Genomic DNA, 23004 nt, shown 5'->3' with positions numbered 1-23004 from the left:
GTGGTTAGAGTGGGAATCTGAGGCTCAGAGAGGGTAAGTCACTGGCCCAGGGTCACACAGCTAAGTGCTGGAGCCAGGATTCAAATAGCAGTCTGAGACCTGAGCCCATTGGTCAACCTCAAGGCCGCCTGTTGTCTTTCTGCCAACCAGCTAGACAGCCCCCTTCTCTGAAAAAGGGAGCCCTAAGACACAGTCCAGAGAGGGCATAGAACAGCACAGAGAAATCTGTGCTCCCGACTTCAGGCCGTCATCGTTGGGCGCCTGGGTGGCTCAGTCGTTAAGCGTCTGCCTTCGGCTCAGGTCGTGATCCCAGGGTCCTGGGATCGAGCCCCGCATCGGGCTCCCTGCTCGGCGGGAAGCCCGCTTCTCCCTCTCCCACTCCCCCTGCTTGTGTTCCTGCTCTCGCTATGTCTCTCTCTGTCAAATAAATAAATAAAAAATCTTTAAAAAAACAAAACAAATGGTCATTGTTATGGGCTGACCTATTTCCAAAATCCTATGTGCAAGTCCCACCCCTCAGCACCCGAGCACGGGACTATGTTTCGAAATAGGGCCTCTGAAGAGGTAATTAAGATGAGGTCCCATGGGTGGGCCCTGATCCAACTTGACCGTTGTCCTCAGATGGAGATCAGGACGCAGACGCGCACAGAGGGAGGACCGAGTGAGGACACAGGAAGAAGGCGGTGTCTACGGCCCAGAAGAGAGGCCTCAGGGGACAGCCTCATCTCAGACTTCTAGGCTCAAACCCCAGGCTGGGCTTTCAGCCCCGCTCGTGGTACCGGTTATGGCCACCGTGGGAGACTAATGCGGTCCTAATCTGAGGACCTACTCAGTGGTGAAATGTTCTCTGAAGACAGGATTCTGTAGAGACTGTGCCATTTTCTATTACCCGTGGACGTGCCAAATCGTATCTGGTCATTCGGGATGTTTCTCATCTCCCCTGGGACGTCGCAGTCCCTCATCCACCACCTTTTGGCATCACCTGCCCAGGCCAGGCCCACCTTCGAGCAAAGCTGCAGGAAGCCTTGTCCCCTCGCCTTCCATGTCCCTGCTGACTCCTTCCTGCTCCTTGAGACGCCCCTCCGCCCCTCCGGGCTGCCCCCAGCCCTGGGACAGCTCCCCACCCCCCAGCACCTCTCCTTGGACTTGTGCAAAGGACATATTCTCCCTAGTCTTGTTCTCCATCCCCCCTTGCCCCCTGGGTGATGCCCTCTCCAAGGTCCCTGGCTCCTGTCCGGACTCCAGGCCCAACCCTACACTCACTGGGTGCAGAGGACAGGGGAGAAGGGCGAGGGCTAGGCGGGCTTACCTTACTCTCCAGCCGCCCTATTAGTTCTGCCAAGCGGCTGATCTGGGCTTCCAGGCCCTCCTCCTTGGGGTCCGCAGTGACTAAGAAAAAGGAACGGAGATGCTGATGGTGGGCAGGGTGAGGCCTGGGGGAGGGGAGAGGCGCCCTCAGCCCTCCCAGTCCCACCTGGAGGCCCAGGCTACATCTGGGCCACCGCCAGGGCTCCCCACCCCAGGCCGCCACTCTCTCTCACCAGAAGGAAGACTCTTCCCTTGTTCCGAGGCCCCCAGCTTGGGGTTGGGGGCGTGGGGGGGCACAGCGCTTCCAGACCAGGTCTCCACCACGCCGTGGCTGGGCTTGCTGTGGTTCCGTCTGCAGTGTGAGTGGAGGAAACACACGTATGAGGGAGGCCGCAGGACCCTGGCCGCTTCTAGCTTTGGCAAATATTAAACACCTGCTGTGAGCGGAAATGTGCACAGTTGACCCGGTGGAGCCCCATCCCTGTGAGGCGGCCATGATGGCCTTGGTTTCCCCGAGGAGTAAATGAGGCCCACAGACAGGTGCCTTCAGCAAGACCACACAGCTAGAGGGCAGTCGGGATCCGAACCTCGCTACATTCTAGGACGACATAGCCCTGGCTCTGTGCCCGGGGGGGTTCCGTTCCAGGGCGGACACGGAGCCAGGCTCCCACCCGACTGAAGTGACAGCTTCCCCTCCCTGCCTCACTGGGGCAGGGGGAGGCTGGGTCTGTACCAGCTAGACAGCCCCCTTCTCTGAAAAAGGGAGCCCTAAGACACAGTCCAGAGAGGGCATAGAACAGCACAGAGAAATCTGTGCTCCCGACTTCAGCCAGGCCCTAGAAAGAGGGGCCAGGCCCCATGTGCTGTCCCTGCCCACTGCGCCCAAGCACACAGATGTACACACAAGTGCACAGCCTGGCACGCCCTGGCGGGCACACGCGGCTCAGCAAGCACGGTGTGGGGCCCAACAGTGGGGGCTCAACCAATGCTCAGGGAATGGCCAAACACCCACGTGCAAAGAGATGTTGGAACACTCACCGCAGACACACAAATACACCCAGACACACACACACACACACACACACACACACACACACACACACACCGCTGGGCACACCGCCAACACGCCCTGTCCTGGGCCGCCTTCTGCCTTGGTACGTTCCAGACTCTGTCTCCCACAACCCCAAAAGCTCAGCAAGCCTCGCTCCTGTGCAGCAGGGGCTACCCCAAGTCTTTGGGGGAGGGAAAGGCTGGTGGAGACTTTGAGGTGTCCATCCTGATGCTCCACAAACCGGCAGCAAATGCAGCGTGGCCCTCAGACCACAAATGTGCGCAGCGGGAGTCCCACAGGGGCCGCGGGCTTTGAACCAGTGGCTTTCGCTCCTGGACAGGGGAACCTAAGGGGACCTGCAGCCAGGGGACGGATTAGCTGAGATTCGGGGCGGTTTGAAGGGGGAGTGCATATGGAGATGGGACTCCCCATCGCGAAGGGCCCCCTCTGCCATCGAGGTCCCAAAGGAAGGTCCCAGCATGGGGCCGGGCAGGTGTACGTGCTGACACATGATGGGGCTGGCACAGCGCAGGGAATCGGCCGCCGACTGCACCCACCAACTCCTGTCCTATAGCAGGAGAAAACCTGCAGCTTTTACTCCAGTGACCAGAATATGAAGGAAGTCTCCGTGTCAGCCTCCAGAGCTGGGGCTGTTCACTTTGGGGACCCTCCGAATCACGAGGCTGAGCGCAGACGGATGCAAAGCTGTGGGCTCAGCAACGAGGGACTCCAATCCAGCAGGCACGCTCAGGGGCCGGGGATCTGCATTTGACATTTCCCAGATAATGTGCCCGTGGGTACCCAGAGCAAACAAATTTTGGCACCAGCGTCCCTGAGCAGCCTTTGCACTCCTATCTGGCTGGGACCAGCCCTCACCAGCCACACACCACGTGCTTAAACCCCCACGGGACAGCCACGGCCACCCTGGCCCCGGCGAGCCTCTGCCTGTGCAGACGCATGGCTGTGGTTCCTGTCCCGTTTCTCTCTGTGTCCCCTCGGCACCAGATGCATCGGCTGTTCTGGAAAGAAGGGGCAGAGGGGAATTGTCTCAACTTGGCACAGATGCTTTTCCTTGGCTTTTTGACATGCAAACATGGCCTGAGATCACTTAAATCACCTTGCTTCTCTTTCAGTCCTGCAGAGAAAGTCAGGATTCAGGGCTACTCTTTCTTCAAGGCCTCTCTTTGCAACCCCAGTCCGTCCTTCTAACAGATGGAGGCAGGGCAGGCCTCGGGCTTCCCCAACACCATGCAAAAGCAGGTGCTGGGTTTTATAGCTACTTCACTGACGGCATGTGGAAACTTCTCTGGTTATGGTAACCATGTAGTTTCCTGAAATTATTTCCAGTTTTCAGAAGCGAGGCAAATAACAGAATAGTCTTGGGTAATAACGTAACTGAGTGGTACAGGGATGTGGCAAATCGGTCAGACTCTAGGAAAGTCTTAACTCTGCGTGCACGTCCTGCACGCACCCCCGGCATTCTTCTGCACGTAGTGTCTCATTCCATCCACACACTCATTGAAAAGGCAGGTATAGAATCATCCCACTTTACAGTTGGGGAAATAGGGCACAGAGAGGTGTAGCACCTTGCCCAAGGTCTCCCCAGCCCCCAAGCACACATGGCCCCTGCAAGCAGCAGACTGCCGTGTGTGTGTGCGACACAGCCCCAAGTGACATAGGGAGGTCCCGGGAACGCACCGGATCTGGCTGGTCTGCTCCTCGATGGCCTCCACCGCACTCTCCACGGAGCTCAGCAGCGACTGGATCTGATTGGCCGTCTCCTTCAGCAGAAAGCGTGTCACAAACTGGTCCACGTTGCTCCCGCCCTCATACACCTGTGGAGGGAAGGGACGGGGCACAGATGGGAGAGGGGTTACAGAGGAACTTGGGTGTTGGGGGGGCTGAGCTGGGGGGGCACTTGGGGTTGGTGCCTCTGCCTTGCAGGAGGAAATGGGGACCCCAGTGCCTCCTGCATCTGGGGAACAGTAGAGTTCCTGCATCAGGGCACACGGGCTATGGATTCAGAGAAGATGTTTGAGCCCTGGCTTTACCACGTACCAGCTCCTCACCTCTGTGACCATGACAGCAGTCACTCTAGTATCTCTCCTGCAAGGTCATACGGAGGACTGAGTGACAGAATGTACGTAACATGCTCAGTGCCGTGCCTGCCCCATAGCAAGTACTCAATGAACAGTAGCTGCTATGATGAAGATGGTGAAGATGGTGGTGGTCATGATGATGATGATGATGACGAGGACGAGGATGATGGTGGGGATGGTGGGGATGGAGGTGGTGGTGGTGATGATGGTGGGGATGGTGGGGATGGTGGTGATGGAAGGGCTGAAGAGGATGGTGGTGATGATGATGGTGGTGATGATGGAGGTGATGAAGATGATGGTGATGATGATGGTGTCACGTGATGGTGGTGATGGTGATGAAGATGATGGCAGTGACAATGACTACGATGGAGGTGGTGATGGAGATGCTGAAGAGGATGGTGGTGATGACGATGGAGGTGACAGTGAAGATGATGCTGGTGAGGGGCTGGTAGAGATAAGCACGCTCACTGGTGGTGGCGTTCCTGATGTTCTCACTGACAGGGACAAAGTGTGACAGAAGAACAGTATACAACCCTGCCCCTCCCTCCTCCTCCAAGGATTCCTTGGGCTCCTGGGCCTTCGTGATGCTACCCAGAAAAAATGAAAGAAAACTCAAAAGCAACCAGAGAAGTTCAACCGGCTCCTCTCAAGAAAATGCCAGAGACTCCATCTCAGCAGGCAGCAGGGAGTCTGGGGGGAACCGAGAGAGGGAGATTCAGAGGCCATGAGAAGAGGAATTCTGGGTAGAGCAGGAGGAAAAGGGTTTCCACAGATTTCGCTCTGTGGTGCAAGACAGAATCTCCCCTTCTGTCAAGAGTCTGCAGCAAAGACATTTCTCAGGGCTTCTGGATCCAGCTGCGATCCCCTTGGCTTCAGAAGGCTTTACGGTGGAACTGAGAAGGTTCTGGCTTAGCCGGGTCACTCAAGGATGATAAGGGATCCAATAAGCACCGTGTTGGGGACGCTTGGGGACGTGTCCCCAAAACGCTGTGCAGCGCTCCCGCCTCCTATGCCAAGACCCCCCCCCCCGCCCGCCGCCGAGCCAACTGCCCAGCACTTTGGAGGTCCACCCAGTCCCTGGCAAGGTGAGGGAAAACAGGGCTCCCAAGGACAGCAAATTAAGCCATCCATCACTCTGACCGGGAATTAATTAGCAATGAGTGCACAAGGGACACATGGCTAGAGACAGAGAGGGAAACAGAGACAGGGATGGGGAGCGTGGGGAAGACAGGCAGGCACACACAGGGAGGCGTGTGGGGGTGGACGTCCCGTGCCAACACCGGAGACGAGCCCCGACAGAAAATGAATCTGTGGCAGAAGGTAGATAAGGCTCCCGTCACCTAATGTATTTCAGTGACTGATTACCCTCCCCAGCAAACGGCTGAAGCCACACTCAATCCAGTGATCAACGGCCCCTGGACAAATGAATGGCCAAAAAGATATAATGTTGTAAGAATTTAAATGCAAAGAGAGAAAGCCTGCTAGAAACCATCAGGCAGAAAAATGAGCTGTAAGTGTGTTAGAAGCACCCAGATCCGTGGCTGAGGTTGCAAAAGATCCATGAGTGTAACTGGTTAGCTGAATTCCAGAAAGACGAGTTATTTTCCAAGGAGTGAAAATGCAGCCTTTACAGATCTCTCCTCCACCACAATCCATGCCTCAACCAGGAGACCAACTCCACAGATTCCAGAAGGAAAGGGTCCGATCCGGGAATTCTGCACCAGGTGGACACACAACAGGGAGACCCTCAGAAACCTGCAAATCTCTGACATGCTACCAGATGAGCGCCTTTCCAACAAACTATGCCTAGGAATTTCCCCCGAAATATCTAGGGTCGAACCTCAGAAAGAACTCTTGCTTAGGGGAATCATGAAAAGAGCAGCAGTGATAGCTGCAATTAAATTTAAAGTTACAGAGATCAGGAAAAGAAAATATTAATCATAGCTTAATTTTGATCACACCGGATTATGTCAATAAAGAGGGTAGAAGTATGGAACAAATATCTGAAGATCTCAAATTCTTTTAATTCCACAAAAAGGTATAGGAAGTGTTTTTTATGAGCTAGGTATAAAAACGGGAGGAAGCGCACTCACAAAGCTCCTGTTTTCCAGGTGGCCAGTGGAAAATGAAAGCTACAGTGTTTCCCTTCGAAATCACAATCAATGCTATTAGCAAAGCTGACCATCAAATGGCAAACCGAGGAACAAAGGAAGCACGCAAATTGGGAAGCACAAAAGATTCCAACAGCAGTCAGAGCAGACGGATTATAACCATAAAATCCAGCAGAAAGCAGCCTCAGCTCCCTCGTGTAAACACGCAATCCCAGACTTGACGAAATGAGAGCCACACGGAGGCACCTCTAAACCAAAACAGCACAAGAAGATTAACAAAGTCAAGTCTGTGCAAAAAATCCTGCCACCAAATTTGGTCAAATCAACAGGATAAGTCACAGTATCACTCGAAGATGCCGTAAACACGGCAATGGAGGGGCGCCTGGGTGGCTCAGTCAGCTGAGCATCTGCCTTCGGCTCAGGTCATGATCCAAGGGTCCTGGGATCGAGCCCCTGCTGAGCAAGGAGCCTGCTTCTCTCCCTCGGCCTGCTGCTTCCCTTGCTTGTGCTCTCGCTCTCTCCAATAAATAAAAAATAAAAACAAAAAATAAAATAATACAATATATGTTAAAAAAAAAAAGAAGAAGAAGATAGCAAGAGGGGAAGAATGAAGGGGGGGAAATCGGAGGGGTAGACGAACCATGAGAGACGATGGACTCTGAAAAACAAACAGGGTTCTAGAGGGGAGGGGGGTGGGAGGATGGGTTAGCCTGGTGGTGGGTATTGAGGAGGGCACGTTCTGCATGGAGCACTGGGTGTTATGCACAAACAATGAATCATGGAACACTGCATCAAAAACTAATGATGTGATGTATGGGGATTAACATAACAAAAAAATAAAAAATAGCAAAAAATAAACAGACATGGCAATGGGGACTCAGATGGACACAGCCACTTCATAAAGCAATTTTGCTTTATATCCAGAGCCTTGTACTGCTTATTCTTTGACCCAGCAATTCCACTTTTGATCATCCATCCTTAAGAAATCATGCAAAATGTGCATAAATGTTTACGTCCCAAGATTACAGTGTTATTCATAATAGCAAAAACCTGGTAATAATCTAATATGCCCCAAAAAGAACAGTACATTTAAATATTAATATTTAAAAAGATGCTTCTGGACAGTTTTAATAACGTGGGGAAAGTGTTAAAGATATTAGGTGGGGAGAAAAGTAAAACATAAGTTTTTGTGTGCACAGAACGGTATTAAGTATATTAAAGAAACACACATGGGGGGGCGCCTGGGTGGCTCAGTTGGTTAAGCGACTGCCTTCGGCTCAGGTCATGATCCTGGAGTCCCGGGATCGAGTCCCGCATCGGGCTCCCTGCTCGGCAGGGGGTCTGCTTCTCCCTCTGACCCTCCCCCTCTCATGTACTCTCTCTCTCTCAAATAAATAAATCTTTAAAAAAAAAAAAACACACATGGGGACAAAAAGGCTCAGAGGTAATAAGGTAATAAACTAACAACAGTGGTGAGAAACGTTGGGAGTAGAAATTTGAAATTCTTCTTCATACTTTTCTCTATTTCCTGAATTTTGCAAGTTGCACATGTAACATTTATATAATAAAAACATAACCAAAGTCTATATGCATCAAACAACATGGCTAAAAATACAGTTAGGGAACACATTAAAAATACAGAGATTAAGTCATTTAGTGTGACAAATTAGCTCGTCACTGTCCCAGAGGACAGATAAACTGGACAATAATAAACACGAATGGAAAGAGCATTGCCAGGAAAGTGTGAAAGTCTTCAAAACGGACAAGATTATTACCGGGTCTCCTGCCTAGTACACCCTCTGGGCTAAGTCTTCCCTTGTTTTGGAGCTACTCTTAAAACTCTGTAGAATGTAGAATAGGGACGATATTGCAAATAATTCTCATCTACAGAAGCACACATGAATTTTGTCTGGACAAGGGTTGTCACTGGGGATGGGTCAATTCTGCATTTATTCACAAAGTCATCCCAGAATTCCTGGTTGCTTCTGTACATGGTGTGGATTCTTTGAATTTTCCTCTGAGCTAGCTCTGACATCTTACCCGTCCTCACATTAATTCATGAGTCCTTTAAATATTCATATTCCTTATACAGGAGGTAGAAAGAGAAGACGAATAACAAAAATAATTAACTTTGATTATTCAGTCATGGAAGTAAGGTCAAAATTAAATCATGAAAACCTTTTTAAATAGAGACAACATGGTAAACGATATAAAGATTTTGCATGAAAAACTGTATACACAAGCCAAGTATTTATAAATGAGTGACGTGAACTCTGTATTTCTGGGATTAAAATTACTGAAGAAAATTCCTATCTATGGAGACAAAAAAAAAAAAAAGCCTTAAGGCCTTAAGTGATTTTCTCAATTTTGAAACCAAAACTTAAGAAGGAGTGACTGGTGAGGGGGATGCCTGGGTGGCTCAGTCGGTTAAGCGTCTGCCTTCAGCTCAGGTTATGTGCCCAGGGTCCTGGGATCGAGCCCCGCATCGGGCTCCCTGCTCAGCAGGAGAGTCTGCTTCTCCCTCTCCCACTCCCCCGCTTGTGTTCCTGCTCTCGCTATCTCTCTCTCTGTCAAATAAATAAATAAAATCTTTTTAAATACCTGTAATAAAAATAACAATGTTGGGGTTGACAAAAATGAGAGAACGCATGCATTTTTACATCTGTACGAGACACATGGTTTCCCCTCTTTAGTAATACACACATCTTACACAGAAGGGACAGCCATTATCAAATTTCCTATTCTGGAAAGTATGACCCACATCTGCCTCTCGAGCATCCACGAGGTCATCATCAAAACAACTCAAGCACTGTATCATGAGGAAATCACACCGTGTGAGAGAAGCGGGGGAAACCCGGGGGGCTGCTCGCTTCCATCCCCCGCATAGTGAAGCCCGGGATGAGCAGGGATGCAGCAGAGGTCAGGGAGATTGAGGGAGGAGGTGCCTCCCTCCGAGAATCATAGGTGCAGTGAAAACATCCAAGGTCAAGCCTGATTATCAAAAGAATGTAAGCAATGCACTTCACATGTGGAAAAGAAGAGCAGCAATCACCAGCCTGGGCAGGTAGGAAGGAGAGAAGGCCTGAAACTGTAGCTACAGTAGGAAACATATCAGGAAATGTAAAGACACTTGTCAAGGGGCTGGTTATGAGAAACTAAAACAAGTAAACTGGGGCGCCTGGCTGGCTCTGTTGGGTAGGCACCTGACTCTTGATTTGGGCTCAGGTTGGGATCTCGGGGTCATGGGATCGGGGATGGAGCCCCAAGTCCGGCTCTGCGCTCAGTGGGGTGTCCGCTGGACTTCTCTCTCCCTCTCCCCCTCCTCCCCCCTGCTTGCTTGCACGCTCTCTAAAATAAATAAAATCTTTGAAAAAAAAGAAAAAAACAGGCAAAAGTGTCCAACAGAAATTTTCTAAAATGTAGCACAACAGGACAAAAATTAAAACAAGACTAGAGCTATAGAAGCAGATGTTTTGTTCAATTTAATCTGCATGAAGTGCCTGTTTTGGGTCAAAGAAGCTTTTAGATTTAAAAAAAAAATAATCAACAACATACTCTGCATGACAGATCGCGAAGCTGAATGTGTCTGTGACCGTTTTGTTTAAAACTGCACTAAAATGGACATAAAAAGTCCAGCACTTAACTGAACCCAGGATTGACCCCAAAAACCTATGAAAAGACAGCCCCTCCCCTGCGGGGGACCTTGACCCCAGCCTCCTGGATAAATTCTTTCTATTTTTGAATAGAAAAAGGATTCTGTGGCGGAGAAGCTGATTCACACACAGTAGAATCTTCAAGCCCACCTAAATTCATTCCCGATCAAGTCCGAGAGAGACCCAGGGAACACAGCCCTGTGACGGAGGGATAGGGCGCCCGTCAGGAAGTGAAGGACTGTTCAATAGAAGAGACTCTAAGAATAGAATCCACCCCACCAATCGCTGAAGAATCATGTCATCAGAAAGGCAATTTAAAAAACCCACTACCACCTCCTAAGACGGAATTTAACGAAGGGCCATATTTTTTTTACAAGCTGAAGAGGATTCTAAAATAAGAGCTGGTATTAATATTGTCATTAGAGGAGAAGTACTGGAGAGACGCACTTGAGAATCCCGAGCCAAACAAGGACGGCTGACGCAGCAGCGGGGGGCTGCAGAATTGGGGGGGGAGGAGGCGGCAGGACGCGGCCCAGAACTAAGAGGACCGCCCCGGAGACACGAGGAAGCGAAGCGCACTAGCTCACGACTCAACAGGGACGGACGGTGCGAGTGAAGCATCTGGATTAACCAACGAGCTGCATTTCTACCAACACAACTCGGTTAGAAAACAAGCCAGAAAAAGGAATGTCCGCCGCCGCAAACACAGTTACAGTCACCACTAGAAATGCCCCGAAGGCCGCACCGAGCGTCACAGCGCACGCCTTCCCAGAGCAGCATCTCCAACCCGGCCCGAGTTCTACTGGGAGACGTTAGAATCCGCTCCTTGGTGGAGAACGAGGTCTCCCCGACGAAGAGTTATGACCAAAGACCAAGAAGTAACTGTGCATGTGGGTGACACCTTGAGATGGCACAGCTGGGAGGTGGCTCCACCTCGAGGGGTCCCATGGGGGCACGTGGGGCACGTCCCCCCCCGGGGCCGTCAGGCGCGGAGCTGGGCTGCTACCCCGGTCCGGGCAGGGACTCCAGAGTCTGGGCTCTTTCCACGCTCCCCTGCAAACCCACTGCCCGCCTGCTACATTCAGAACGTCCGAAGTCCGGACAGATGAACAATGACAGGCAAACGGTCTTACACGATATTTAAAATAGGCTCTAGGGGCACCTGGGTGGCTCAGTCGTTGGGCGTCTGCCTTCGGCTCAGGTCATGATCCCAGGGTCCTGGGATCGAGCCCCGCATCGGGCTCCCTGCTCCGCGGGAAGCCTGCTTCTCCCTCCCCCACTCCCCCTGCTTGTGTCCCCTCTCTCCCTGTGTCTCTCTGTCAAATAAATGAATAAAATCTTTATAAATAAATAAATAAGCTCTAAGACACCAAGACCCGTGATAGCAGGGCAGGAGGAGAGGAATGGAAATGTGGGCGCGTGGAGGCTCAGGATCAGGCCCAGCTTTTCTGAGACCTGGAGGAAGAGAGCGATTCCCTGATAGATGCGGGGCAGTAACCGAGCACCATTTGAAAAAGCGTACAGAATTCATCTTACTTCTGTCCGGACAGACGACAGGAGCCTAATGATAAAAAGCCACCTCTGCTCTGTGCCGGGCCCCATGCTAAGACCTTACTTCCTTCAATCCCCCTGAGGACTCGAAGGTGAACACTATTCCACAGACGGAGAAACTGAGGCTCGTGGGGGGGAAGGGACTGGCTCGGGGTCCTTCCACCGGGTCTACGTGTCCCTCAGCGCAACCCGCCCCCCGCTCCCTCCCTGCACGCCTGCTCGGTGTGCTGCCCCCCTGGCGGCTCACTGGCCCTCTGGTTACCCCCCCCCGGCCCCCCCTCCGCGAGCTCCACGCCTCCCACCCGGCCGGCCCCAGCTTCTCTCACTTCGCCGCCCGCAGCTACGGCCATCAGGCTACAACTCTGCAGGGTCCCTCCTCCGAGCCTGTGTGCATGGCCACGAAACAGGGCGGTGAGAGTGACAGTGGCTTTACTACAGGGCTGGCCGGTGTGCCTCTTCTCGGGGTGCCTGCCCAGCGGGGGGCAGGCCCCGAGGCTGGGGGATGGGCTGCTTCTGCCCCTGAGCGGCAGCAGAGAAGGCGACGCCCAGCCCCCAACCTGGCCCCGGCTCCCTGCCTTCGGCCTCCTCCAGGGCACACGAGGCAGGGACAGGGCTGTGGGCAGGGCCGCTGGAGCCGCCCCCCAGACCTTCTCCGGGACACGCAGGGACCCCAGCAGTGGGCCTGCTCCCAACACCCCCAACAGTCCTGCCACCCGGATAGGGTTCTCACGCCGGACACTGGGCAAGCCCTTCGCCAAGGGCAGCCGCAGGACCCCGCGTCTTGCCGGCCCCTGCCGTCCCGCAACCCTGCTACAGGAGGGCCCGAGACTGTTGGGGACCTCACCTGTCCGAGGGCGCCGGAGGGCTCCGGGAGGCCCCTGCTCGCTTTCTAGGACCGCGTGGCCGGACCACACCCAACTCCAGGAAACGGCCTCGCGCTCCAAACCAGATACCGCAGGACCAGGCCATTCGCCGAGCCCCTCCATCCACCTCCCAGCTTCCATCAGCTCCCCCTGGGAGTCCCAAGTAAAGCCCACCCCAGAGCCCGACCCACCCAGCACTTGGCATCCCAAATCCAGACCCCCTTGGGTGAGGATGCCCAGGGGAAAATCTCAGACCCCGGAGCCCCAGGGGCCGCCCACGCCCCTGACCTTCTTGGTGTAGCCCATGGCCTTCAGGACAGAGTGATTCAAGGTCTCCAGGGAGGCCAAGACGTCCTCATGATCCCCCATGTGGTCCACAAAGTAATCTGAGGGAAGCGAAAGCAAAGGTCAGGGTGAGAGGAGAAGGACCCCACGCCACCCCTCGGGCCCTCCCAGGAATCCCACCTGTGCCCCCGCATCGCTCCCCCGAGTCCGATCCTGCCACCCCAGGCCCGGTCCCTGCAGAGCTGGGCACCTACCGCACAGCTCCTTGGTGTCCACGTGGCTGCAGAGAGAAGGAGGGAGACTCAGGTGGGGCCCGTCCCATCCCATCCGCTCTCCCCCTCCCTGGCCGGGCTGCTGCCACACCCTGTCTGTCGTCATCCTCCATGCTGGCCCCATGAGCCCCGCTTCATAGATGAGGTCAAGGATGCCAGCCCTCCCAAGGACGGAGCAGGGTCCACATCTGCATGTCCTCTGACCCTACCACCACTCACTTCCTCTCCCCCACTCCGCTGCCCATGTCGTGAGCATATGGGACCCGGAATGGGGCTAAGCGAGAGGCTGGGAGAAGGGAGGGAATGGACAGAAGGTGGGGGGCCCATAACTAGTACAGGCTTCCCCCGGGGCATCCCCGTCTGTTGGGTCCTGGGGCTCTCGGGGGTCCTGGGACAGCCCTCCTTGTCCCTACCCTCGCCCTGGGGTCCCGCGTCCCCATTCCTACACAGTGGAGAGGATTCTGCGCTTCCTCAGAGGAGACTAAGCCCCAGAATGCCACCCACGCTGGGGAAGGCGCACGCGGCAGCCTCAGAGCAGAGACGCGGTGGTGGGGCGTGCTAGGGGCAGATGCCAAGGGACCCGAGTGTCTGTGCAGGTTCTGATGAGCTGGCCCCTTCTGGGCCCCAGTTCCTTCACTGAGAGGAGGGGCTGCCCTGGGCTGGAGAGCTCCTGGAACCCCAGGTCAGTAAGCTGTGTCTGGGAGAAGGCTCCTATGGCCAAATAAACCTGGGTTCAGAGGCTTTGGAAGCCCTGTCTTGGAGCTTCCTCCAAGTCACATCCCATATTAAATGTTCTGACAAGTCCTGCAAAAAGGAAACCTGTTTAATTGTGCCTAAGTGAGGATTTCAACCAAAGCCTCCTCCTCCCCCCATCCCGACCCAGCTGGCCCAACACAAAAGGCACCAGAACAATGAATAAACCAAGAGGCACCTGCCCTGGCCCTTTGAAAACTCCCTGGGGGACGGCAGGAAGCGCTCAGAAACCTCCATCTGCTGGCAGAAACTGAGCCCTTCACGGGGTCTGCAGCAGGAAGCTGTTTCCAGGGGCCTTCCCCAGACAGGGACACCTGCCCACCCTGGTCCCCAGCCTGTGCCTCCCAGGACACTCTCAGCCCCAACCTCTGGTCCAGGCCACCACTGGGCTGGGTCCCTTGCAGGCAGACCTGGTGGCAGCTTCTTGTCCAGACCACCTCCTGCCTGTCTCAGGGGACCCCAGCTCATCAAATCTGCTCCAAGCAGCATCCCCGGAACTCTGGTCCCCATGCCTGCGTGGGCCCGAGGAAAGGGATGGGCTGCGGGGTGGAGAAGGGGGCTGGGCCTCATCCTGCCTGGGGAATCCCAGGGAAAGACGAGGTGGCGGGGTCGGTAAGTATGCACTTGGCTCAGGGACCCGTCAGGCCACTATTTTTGGTTAGTTCTGAGATGCAAGTTCGGGGGGTTACGAAGGGGGTTACCTAGATAGAGAAAAGCGGGGTTAAACCCAGAGTTACGATTAGTATCTGGTCCATTCGGTTTAAGACAGGACCAGTGAGGATCAAGGTCACGGAGTTCACATCGGGACTGGGGATGAGCACGAGGTGCCAGGGTCAGAACTGGGTTGAGTGGGCAGGAGGCAGAGGTCACCACCAACTTTCCCTTTTCGTTACCCTGTGGACACAATGCAGAATCGAGGGTCTATCCCTCCTTAGCCACGTGTGCTCAGGAAAGACCAACGTGCCAATGTGATGTCAACGTGCCCACTTCCCAGGTCACCCCGGCCGGTGGGGGCCAAACAGATCGGACTTTTGGGTCAGCGAGTGTGGGGAAGTTTCAGGTCTCCTGCCCCTCCGGGGGAGTGGGAGACAGAGACGGGTCACCTCGCTGAGGGGAAGATGGTCCTCCCCAGAGCCACTGCGCCCCCCAACCCCAGCAGCGGGGGCCTGGCTCACTTGGTGTTGTCGGAGTCGATCGTGTGGAAGAGATCCTCTAGTTCTTTCTCGTTGAGGACACCATCTGCGAAGAAGAGCTGGAACTCCTCCAAGGACAACTTCCCATCGTCTGCAAGCAAGGGAGGAAGGAGGTTGAGCAGCTGGTGTCTAAGAGATAAGACATCCCCAGATCCAGACGGTTCCCAAATCAACAGATAAACTCTAGCCAGATAATCTCCGCCCGCCCAGTGAATGCCCAAATTAACCAGTAAACTCCAGGCCACAGAAAATCACCGACTCATCCAGCTGGTTCCCAAACCAACACATCAGCTCCCATTTACAGATAATCCCCAAGCCAACAAACACAAGAAGTAGCTAATTTGCTCGGGCTCATTTACTGACATTCAACGAATAGCACCTGCTCCCGGCCAGGTGCTCTTCTCTCCCGATTCGCCTAGCCACCTGGGGGTGGGTACGGCTTACGGGAGCACTGCGCCAACGACAGGAGGTCTGAGGACCACCCTCTCTTGCTTCCAAATGCCCACATAATCCGCCCCCCCCAATACCGGCATCATCTCCAACCCCAGCACCCAGGTCCTGACTCAGGGGAGGGAACACCTCCTCACCACTCTGCCCCATCCACGCAGCAAACTTTGGACCCAAACTTTCATACCGTCTGATGGGAGACGGCTGCCCACAGCCGTCTGGTTCTCACCCTGCCAGAGACCCAACCGTGAAAACGCCAAACCGCACAGGAAGGGGGCGCCAGGGGCGCCAGTGCCTGGGGCCCCCCCGGCACTGCCCAGCCTCTGTGGGCCTGGGATGGGAGGGGCCCCACAGCCCCTGTGTGCCACCGGTCCCACCCTCGGTCTCACCTCTTCTCCCTCCGCCTGCAGCCCCCCTGGGCACCAGCATCTGCAGGGGGACGTCTCATGGGCTGGGGGCAGGTGGTCACAGACGGAAGGGCTCGCGGCAGAACCAGTGACTCTGGGAGACGCAGTCCCCAAGCTTCCCCCTCTGCAACTTCCTTCTACCTGGGCGCACCTGCTGATCTCCGCCCCCTCCTCAATGATCTCAGACCAGTTCCTGCTGCCCCTTAAAGGAGCCACGTCTGTGGGAGGCCGTGGAAGTCAGGGAGAGGGAAGCCCCCAGCCCCTCGGCACAGACCCCCTGCCGTTACTTCCAGCCAATCTGCAACCAAAGTCCCTACAAGCCCATGTGGTACCTCTGTGTGGATTAGAGAGGCCCCTTCCTGGTCCGGGAGGGAGAAGGGGGACCAGGACACAGGGTTTGGGTAGAGGGAGAGAATCTCCAGCAGACCCCCCACTGAGCGGGGCTCCATCCCAGGACCCTGAGATCAAGACCTGAGCTGAAACCCAGAGTCGGACGCTTAACCGACGGAGCCACCCAGGTGCCCCCATTCTTGTATTTTAAAGGCTCGGGATGATCTTTCTCTGCACCCACAAACTCTGCAGGGGCTCCAAGCAGGACACAGGTACCAGCTCAGCAGAGGGAGATCCTCGAACCTTGCATGGCTTCCCTCCACCTGTCTTCCCTCTGGCCCATCAGGCCTACAGTGTCAGGGGCTGGGAGAGAGGGAGAAAATGAATGTGCGGGAGGTGGGGGGGGGGGGGCTAAGGGCAACCTCCCCTCGCCCCTCTGACATCTGGGCTCAAGGTTCAATGTCACAGAGGGAAATGAATTTGTTCCCCGCACCCCCCAACAAAGCAGACAAGCCCCGCCCCACCCCTACACACACTCACAGAAAAAAACAACCGTGAAAAGGACTTCACGCTACCAGCTGTGAACTACGCAAGCTCTACGGTGGCTCTTTCTGTCTTTGAAAGAGAGGAGACTTTCCAAGTTTCCTCTGGCAAGACTGCTAATAAAAACAAGGAGGCACCGTGCAGAACCGCGGCCGACACACGGGCCTCATTCTATGCGTTCGGTCTTCACAAGACCCCCATTTTATAGAGCAGTAAACCGAGACACAGAGCCGCTAAGGGATCCACAGCTGGGGCTAGAACCTCGGCCAACTGGCTCCCAAGTCCATGTTCTCACCCCAACCCCAGGGCACAGTCTTCTGGTGAGACCCCCGACCCTGGCCACAGGGCCATGTGGAAGGGCTGAGGTCTGCACTCAGGGGAAGTGTGCGGTGATTGATTAGTCATGGCTGCCACAGGCACAGCAGTGGGGGTGATGGGGGCATCTCCCAGCCTCCATCTCCTCCTGCCTGTCCAGGTTCCTCCACCCAGTCTGCACTCAGGAGAGCAGGCACAGAGCCGCCCGCCAGGCCTCCCGAGCACAGTCTGCTGGGCTGACATTTACCTTAAATGTCCTACCACGGCCCTAATGAACCCCGATCAGCTAATGAGGGAGGTAACAGCTCCTACCCAGGCCTCTGTACCATCCGAGGAGCGGGCCTGGCACCCCCACTCCCAGCAAGGACACCGAGCGGGCCGTTTGCAGGTGTCTTCGCTAATGAGCATGAGCTCAGCCCCTGTCACAGTGACCTTTCAAATGCCAGGACTCTGCCTGAGTCCATGTCCCTGGAGAGAAATGCACTCTGGCACTCACCCCTCCGCTGGACGCCACCTGCCCACCCTTCCAGGCTTCGTGCCCCGGCTGCGGGCAGACCCCTGACCCTCGGCCTCCCCTCAGGAGCCACGACGGGTCTACGTCAATGAAGACACCTCTGCCCCGGGAGTCACCAGCACAGGCCAGCCCGAGCGCCTGGTCCTGGAATCCCGGAGGCTTACGCCAGGAGACCATGCCCCATCTTGCACCCCCGGGCATCGCTCCTGCGGATGCTGGGGACAGGACCAGCACCCACCTGTGTGCGACCTCCGTGTGCGCCGTCAGCAGCTTCAGCTGCACCTGCGAGCACACTCGCTCCCAGCCCCTCCCCCAGGCGTGTTCTCCATCAGAGCTGTCTACACTGCTCCCCAGTCAAGGACCTGCAGCCCCGCACCCTCGTGCTCCGGGCCGTGCTTCGGTCATCGCTAAAAAGGGGGTGATGCTTCTTGTCCCAGCAGGAGCACAGTGAAGTCCCGGTGAGGTCGATGAACGGGTGCTCGGTGGCCGCCGGCAGACCCCGGATGGTAAACTCCCCGGGGAGCGCAGGTAGGACCCAAACATCTGTCGGCAACCATGGCGTCCACGCCCACAGGTGGCGTCGGGCTCACGGTTCCCCATGGCCTGGGCACCCGGACTCTGCAACAGCCCCACCAGGGCCTGAGGGGGTCCTGGTGCCATCGTGCCCACTTGCGGATGGGGAAACCGAGGCCCCGAGCATTTGCTGACTGGCCTGAGGTCACAGGGCTGGCAAGTGGCAGAGCCAGGACTGTGACGGAGAAGAGACTCCACCTCCTCACAGGATCCGAAGCTCCTCTGGGACCGACATCACACACACCTTAGCCTGGTGACACCCCCCCAGGGCCACTCAGCGGCGGTGGCCGGGAAGACCTGAGGCCCCAGAAGGAGAATGGGCTCGGCCTCTGTGGGGGCCGCAGAGCAAAGTCGAGGGACCCCACAGCTGTGCTCAGGGAGCAGAAACACGGTCTCTGACAGGGCAAGAAGTGACTAGGAGGAGACCCCATCCGTCCCTGAAGGGAGGCCAGCGCACCGCCCCCCCACACCAGGCGGGTCCACGCACACTCGGTGTGTCCAGCGAGGCAGAGCACGGCCACGCAGACCCGCAGCCGCCGCGGGGAGACCCGCAGCCAGACTCCCGCTGCGCCCCACGGCCATGCACAGCCGCACTCAGCAAGGAACAGACCCCACAGACACCTGCGAGGACCCTACGGTGTGCCGGGCGTTCGGGCCCATGACGCGGACAAGCCTGCACTCCTACCGGCTGGGAGCTCAGGATGTGCACAGATGACCATGCGGCCCCAGGCCACGGCACCCTGAAGATGCCTGCATCAGGGATCGAGCCCCTCAACCCCCTGCTCCAACTTCGGAGGCTGTTTGGGCCCAGATGCCACAAGCACTTCTCCAGGTCACTAAAGTTCCCCCACATCCCTCTCCCTCCTCCCTGCTCCAAATGGAGCTGCTGCTGAGAGTCCTGTGTCCCAAGAGGCCTGGGAGGGCCCACCGTCAAGCCCAAGGAAGGGGGCAGGGCATGGAGACCCCTGGGCCCTGACTTCCAGTCCAGGCCTGTGCACCCCCATCCCCCAAGGCCTCACACTCCATCCCCCAACACCATGGGGGGATGGGTCAGCAGTAACCCCCACGGTCACGGAAGGTGTGCGGGGACCCAGGTTAGAGCTGCCACCTGTAACTCCAGCCCACGCAGGACAGGTGCTGGGGCGTGAGGGCCTCCTGTTCCCCACCCTTCCCACATCCCCTCCCTGCATTTTCCCAACAGCCGAGGACACAGGCACGTTAAGTGTGATCAGCCCACTTTAGAGATGGGGAAGCTGAGGCCTGCAGAGAGACTATGTCTTGGCTAAAGGCCACGGAGCGTTGCTCTGGTCCCGGGAATAAGGACAGCGATGTTCATATGAAGTTGTGCTACTCTTTGCTGCAAGTGAGGTTCAGGGGGGCCCTTGGGAAACCTGGCTCTTCTCAGGCCCCCACCTCCCTTGTACAGCAGAAAGCCTTTCCAAGAAGCCAGGAGCAGCGCAGTGCCATGAACCCACTGGCCCCGACACCGTGCCGCTCACATCGTTGGGGAGGACCCCTGACGTGGGGAAAAGTCCGGGCACCTGCAGCACAAGCTCGACTATCTTCCTGCAGCTGGGCGACCCTGAGCAAGTCACTTAATCTCTCTGGGCCACCAGGGAATTGTCAGAACAGGAGCAAACAGCACCGAGTGCATGAGTTCGCGGCGAGGAAGACTCGCGCCAGGGCCTGGGAAGGGCCTAGAGTGAGGCTGGGGGCTTCCTTAAAGGGTGGTCGCTGGGCGCCCCCTACCTGGGCTGCTCTGGTCCAGCCCAGCTGCATGAGGGCTAACGTTCACCAAGCACCTACTATTAGCAAGACATCCGGGCACCACGGACACCAGCTCACTGAATCCCTGTGGCATCCCTACTAAGTAGGAACTATGGGAATTCCATGGTATAGACAGGAACTGAGGCACAGGGCAGAGCCAGGATTCGGCCTTCTGACTTCAGGACATCCTGTACTTTTAACCTTTAGGTGCAAGGCTGTCCACGCCCCTACCCTGGGCCCCTGCCCCTGAAGCATCAGAACAGAAGGAGCCGGGGCCTCATTCAGGGGACAGCCTGGGAGGGAAACTCACCGTTTTTGTCGGCCCGGCGGAAAATCTGCAGAGAAGAAAAGTACAGTCAGCGTGAGCCCCAGCGGGGCGGGCGCCCTCCAGTGGCTTCTGACTCATCTTGGGATCCTACTCGTCCCGGGGGGGGGGCAGGGGTGGGGCGGCCTGGGAAGCAGAGCAGCCCCTCCCCCAAGAGGAGACCCCGGCTGGGATCCAGGGCGGGATGGAGCTTCGGGCAGAGCCCTCCCAGCGGCCGAGGAAGCAGCGCCCACTCTCCTTCTGGGCCGCCAGCCTGCCCACGGCCACGCTGACAGACGCGTGCATACGCGGACACACATGCCCGCGGGTGTGCTTCCAGAGCGAGCGGTCCACGCGGCCGCAGCCACTGTGCTATGCTCAGTCACACACTCGGCATCCGTGGCCCCCGGCCGCAGCCACTGCACCCCTCCCAGAGCCCCGCTGTCCTCCAGGGAGGTCGGTTAGGTCTAAACAGAGGTGTCCACTAAGGGAACCTCGAGGCCTGGTGACTGGGCCAGCCAGGGGCGGGACTGGATTATTTTTCGGGGGGCGGGGAGTGGGTGGAAGCCGGCCACCAAGAGCTTGGAAACCCAGCTGCAGATGCGAGGTTCTGGCTGCAGGGGGAGGGGAGGGGGGAGGTGACAGCCACCCCCCCCAAAACCTGAGCTGAGACCAGATGACTACTCCTCCTGGTATTTTTAGGATGAGGGGAGCCACGCTGATAAGAAGGAGTGGGGGGTGGGGGGCAACACCCCCTCTGACCATCCCACCTTTGGTTCTTGCCCTAGGGCCAAGAATAGATGTCCCCCCCCCCCCCAAGCACCTGAGACTGTGACAAATTGAAGCCGCAGCTCAGGAAGGGCTTCTCAGGCATCACCCCCTTTCCGCAGCCGAAACCCTAGTCTGGGGTACTTGGGCAGGAGCCACTGTGGCTGGGGCAGAAGGGGGGAGCAATGACCAGAGCACCCAGGCCCTCCCCAAAGCCCCACCCTGGGCCCCTCCACACCCCTGCTTCTGACTCTGACTGCAAAGTTCCCGGAGACCAGGGGTCCCCACCCCTCAGGGGTCCACGATGGCCACGCCAAACAAGCAACCGAGGCAGACCTCGTGATGCGGCTCCAGGCGTCGGCTCCCCACCCCCCCATCACTCCGTCTCCCAGATGAAGAAATGGAGGCTCGGAGCCCACACACACCAGCCTGAGAAGGACCCCGGAGCCCACTACCCGTCCTGTTAGAAACAGGAAGGGTCTAGACAGGGCTTCCCTGCAAGGGTGGGCCCAGGGCTTTCCCACATGGACTATGCTGGGGTCTTGAGAGAGGATCTGGGTGTGTGTGTGTGTGTGTGTCTGTCTGTCTGTCCGCGGGCAGCCACAAGCACCCACAGCACAGCGCCCCCTGCCCTGCCCAGCCCTCTCTGCACAGAGCCAACGGTGGGTTCCAGCAGAGAGGAAGGGCAGGGGCGAGGAAATCCATGCTCCCCCCCCCAACACTCAAACACACAGACACAACTCTCCCCAAGACCCACCCGGCACAGGACCCTCAGTGGGACACGCACAACCCACTGCTATGCTGTTAGGAGGTGGGGGTGGTGCCCAGGATAGAGCCCCCGCCGCCTCTCCCTCACTCCATAGAGCGAGTCTCCCACCCCCAGCAGTCCATCCTGTAGAATCTTCCTCCCACTCCTGGGGAGTGGGTGGGAGGGTGAGGTGGGCTTCCCAGAGGTGGGTGGTTTGGATCCCAGAGGGGATGGGGGGGTGGTTTGAGTAGAGGGTATGGAAGGAGTGGAGGACAGACGGGGCTCCTAGTGGAGTGGGGGTGGGGTGGGGGCGGGGAGCCCAGAGGGGTCCAGGCTCTCCTGAAAGAAGAGGGGAAGACACAGGTGGGGAGGGGGCTTCATTTTCAAAGAGCTGGTGCCTGGGGTGAAAGGGGGCTTTGGGGATGAGAATACATGGGCTCAGGGTCAATGGCCAGGATGAGAAAAGGGGCCCCAGAGCCAGAGGCTGGAAGGGAAGGGGGTCTCAGAAGAGCAGCGATGCAGGCAGGGATCTGGGATGGAGAGGAGGAGGGGGCTGGAGGCGGCAGGGGCTCTCGTCCCGACAGGGATGAGGGTAAAGGCTGAGATGCAGGGCTGGGGAAAGGTAAGGGTTCAGCCAGCACAAAAGTAGGGGGGCTGTGGCCAGGTCGAAGGGCTCCAGGGTCCCGGCTCCGAGAAGGTGGGGATCCCGAGACATGGAGGGAGGGGGCGGGAGGAGGAGGACCGTCCTGGTCCAGGGACGAGGCTAGACTGGGATGGAGACCGGCCGGGACACGGAGGGGCTGGGGTCGCGCTCTGGGACGCAGAGGGGAAAGGGCCGGGGGTCCCCCGCCCGGGGAGGAGGGGGCCTCGCGGGTCCCGGCGGGGGCGCAGGAGGGCGGCGTCGGGAGAGCCCGGGTGGGAGGAGGGGGTTCGGGGTCCCGGCCGGCGCGTACTCACGTCCAGGATGACGGCGGTGCCCCCGCGCGGCGAGCCGGGCCCCGGGCCGGGGCCGGGGTCCGCAGCGGGGGCGTCGGGGACGTCGGGGGCCAGCGGCGCCCGGGGCTCGCCCATCCTGGCGCCCACCCAGCGCAGCAGCCCGCCCAGCGCCCGGCCCTGCGGCGGCGGCTCCCGGAGCAGCCTGTGCGCGCC

At 57.2% G+C, this 23004-nt stretch overlaps 1 protein-coding gene across 1 annotated transcript in view; it reads right to left on the bottom strand.

The window, feature by feature from the left end:
• NECAB2 (N-terminal EF-hand calcium binding protein 2) overlaps window positions 1-23004 on the bottom strand; it is a 52322-nt gene that overhangs the window by 5652 nt on the left and 23666 nt on the right. Inside the window, exons 3-10 of the mRNA XM_044922071.1 lie at window positions 22813-23004; window positions 20346-20370; window positions 15122-15230; window positions 13176-13201; window positions 12925-13022; window positions 4058-4194; window positions 1542-1660; window positions 1310-1389 (exon numbers count right to left, since the gene is read on the bottom strand). Coding sequence (XP_044778006.1) covers window positions 1310-1389; window positions 1542-1660; window positions 4058-4194; window positions 12925-13022; window positions 13176-13201; window positions 15122-15230; window positions 20346-20370; window positions 22813-23004 — 786 coding nt within the window. The remainder of the gene's footprint in view (window positions 1-1309; window positions 1390-1541; window positions 1661-4057; window positions 4195-12924; window positions 13023-13175; window positions 13202-15121; window positions 15231-20345; window positions 20371-22812) is intronic.

Source organism: Neomonachus schauinslandi, chromosome 16 (assembly GCF_002201575.2).
Source record: "Neomonachus schauinslandi chromosome 16, ASM220157v2, whole genome shotgun sequence".
Classification (NCBI taxonomy): domain Eukaryota; kingdom Metazoa; phylum Chordata; class Mammalia; order Carnivora; family Phocidae; genus Neomonachus; species Neomonachus schauinslandi.
Note: the sequence above shows the minus strand (reverse complement) of the source record. Positions and strands in the feature narration are given on the sequence as shown.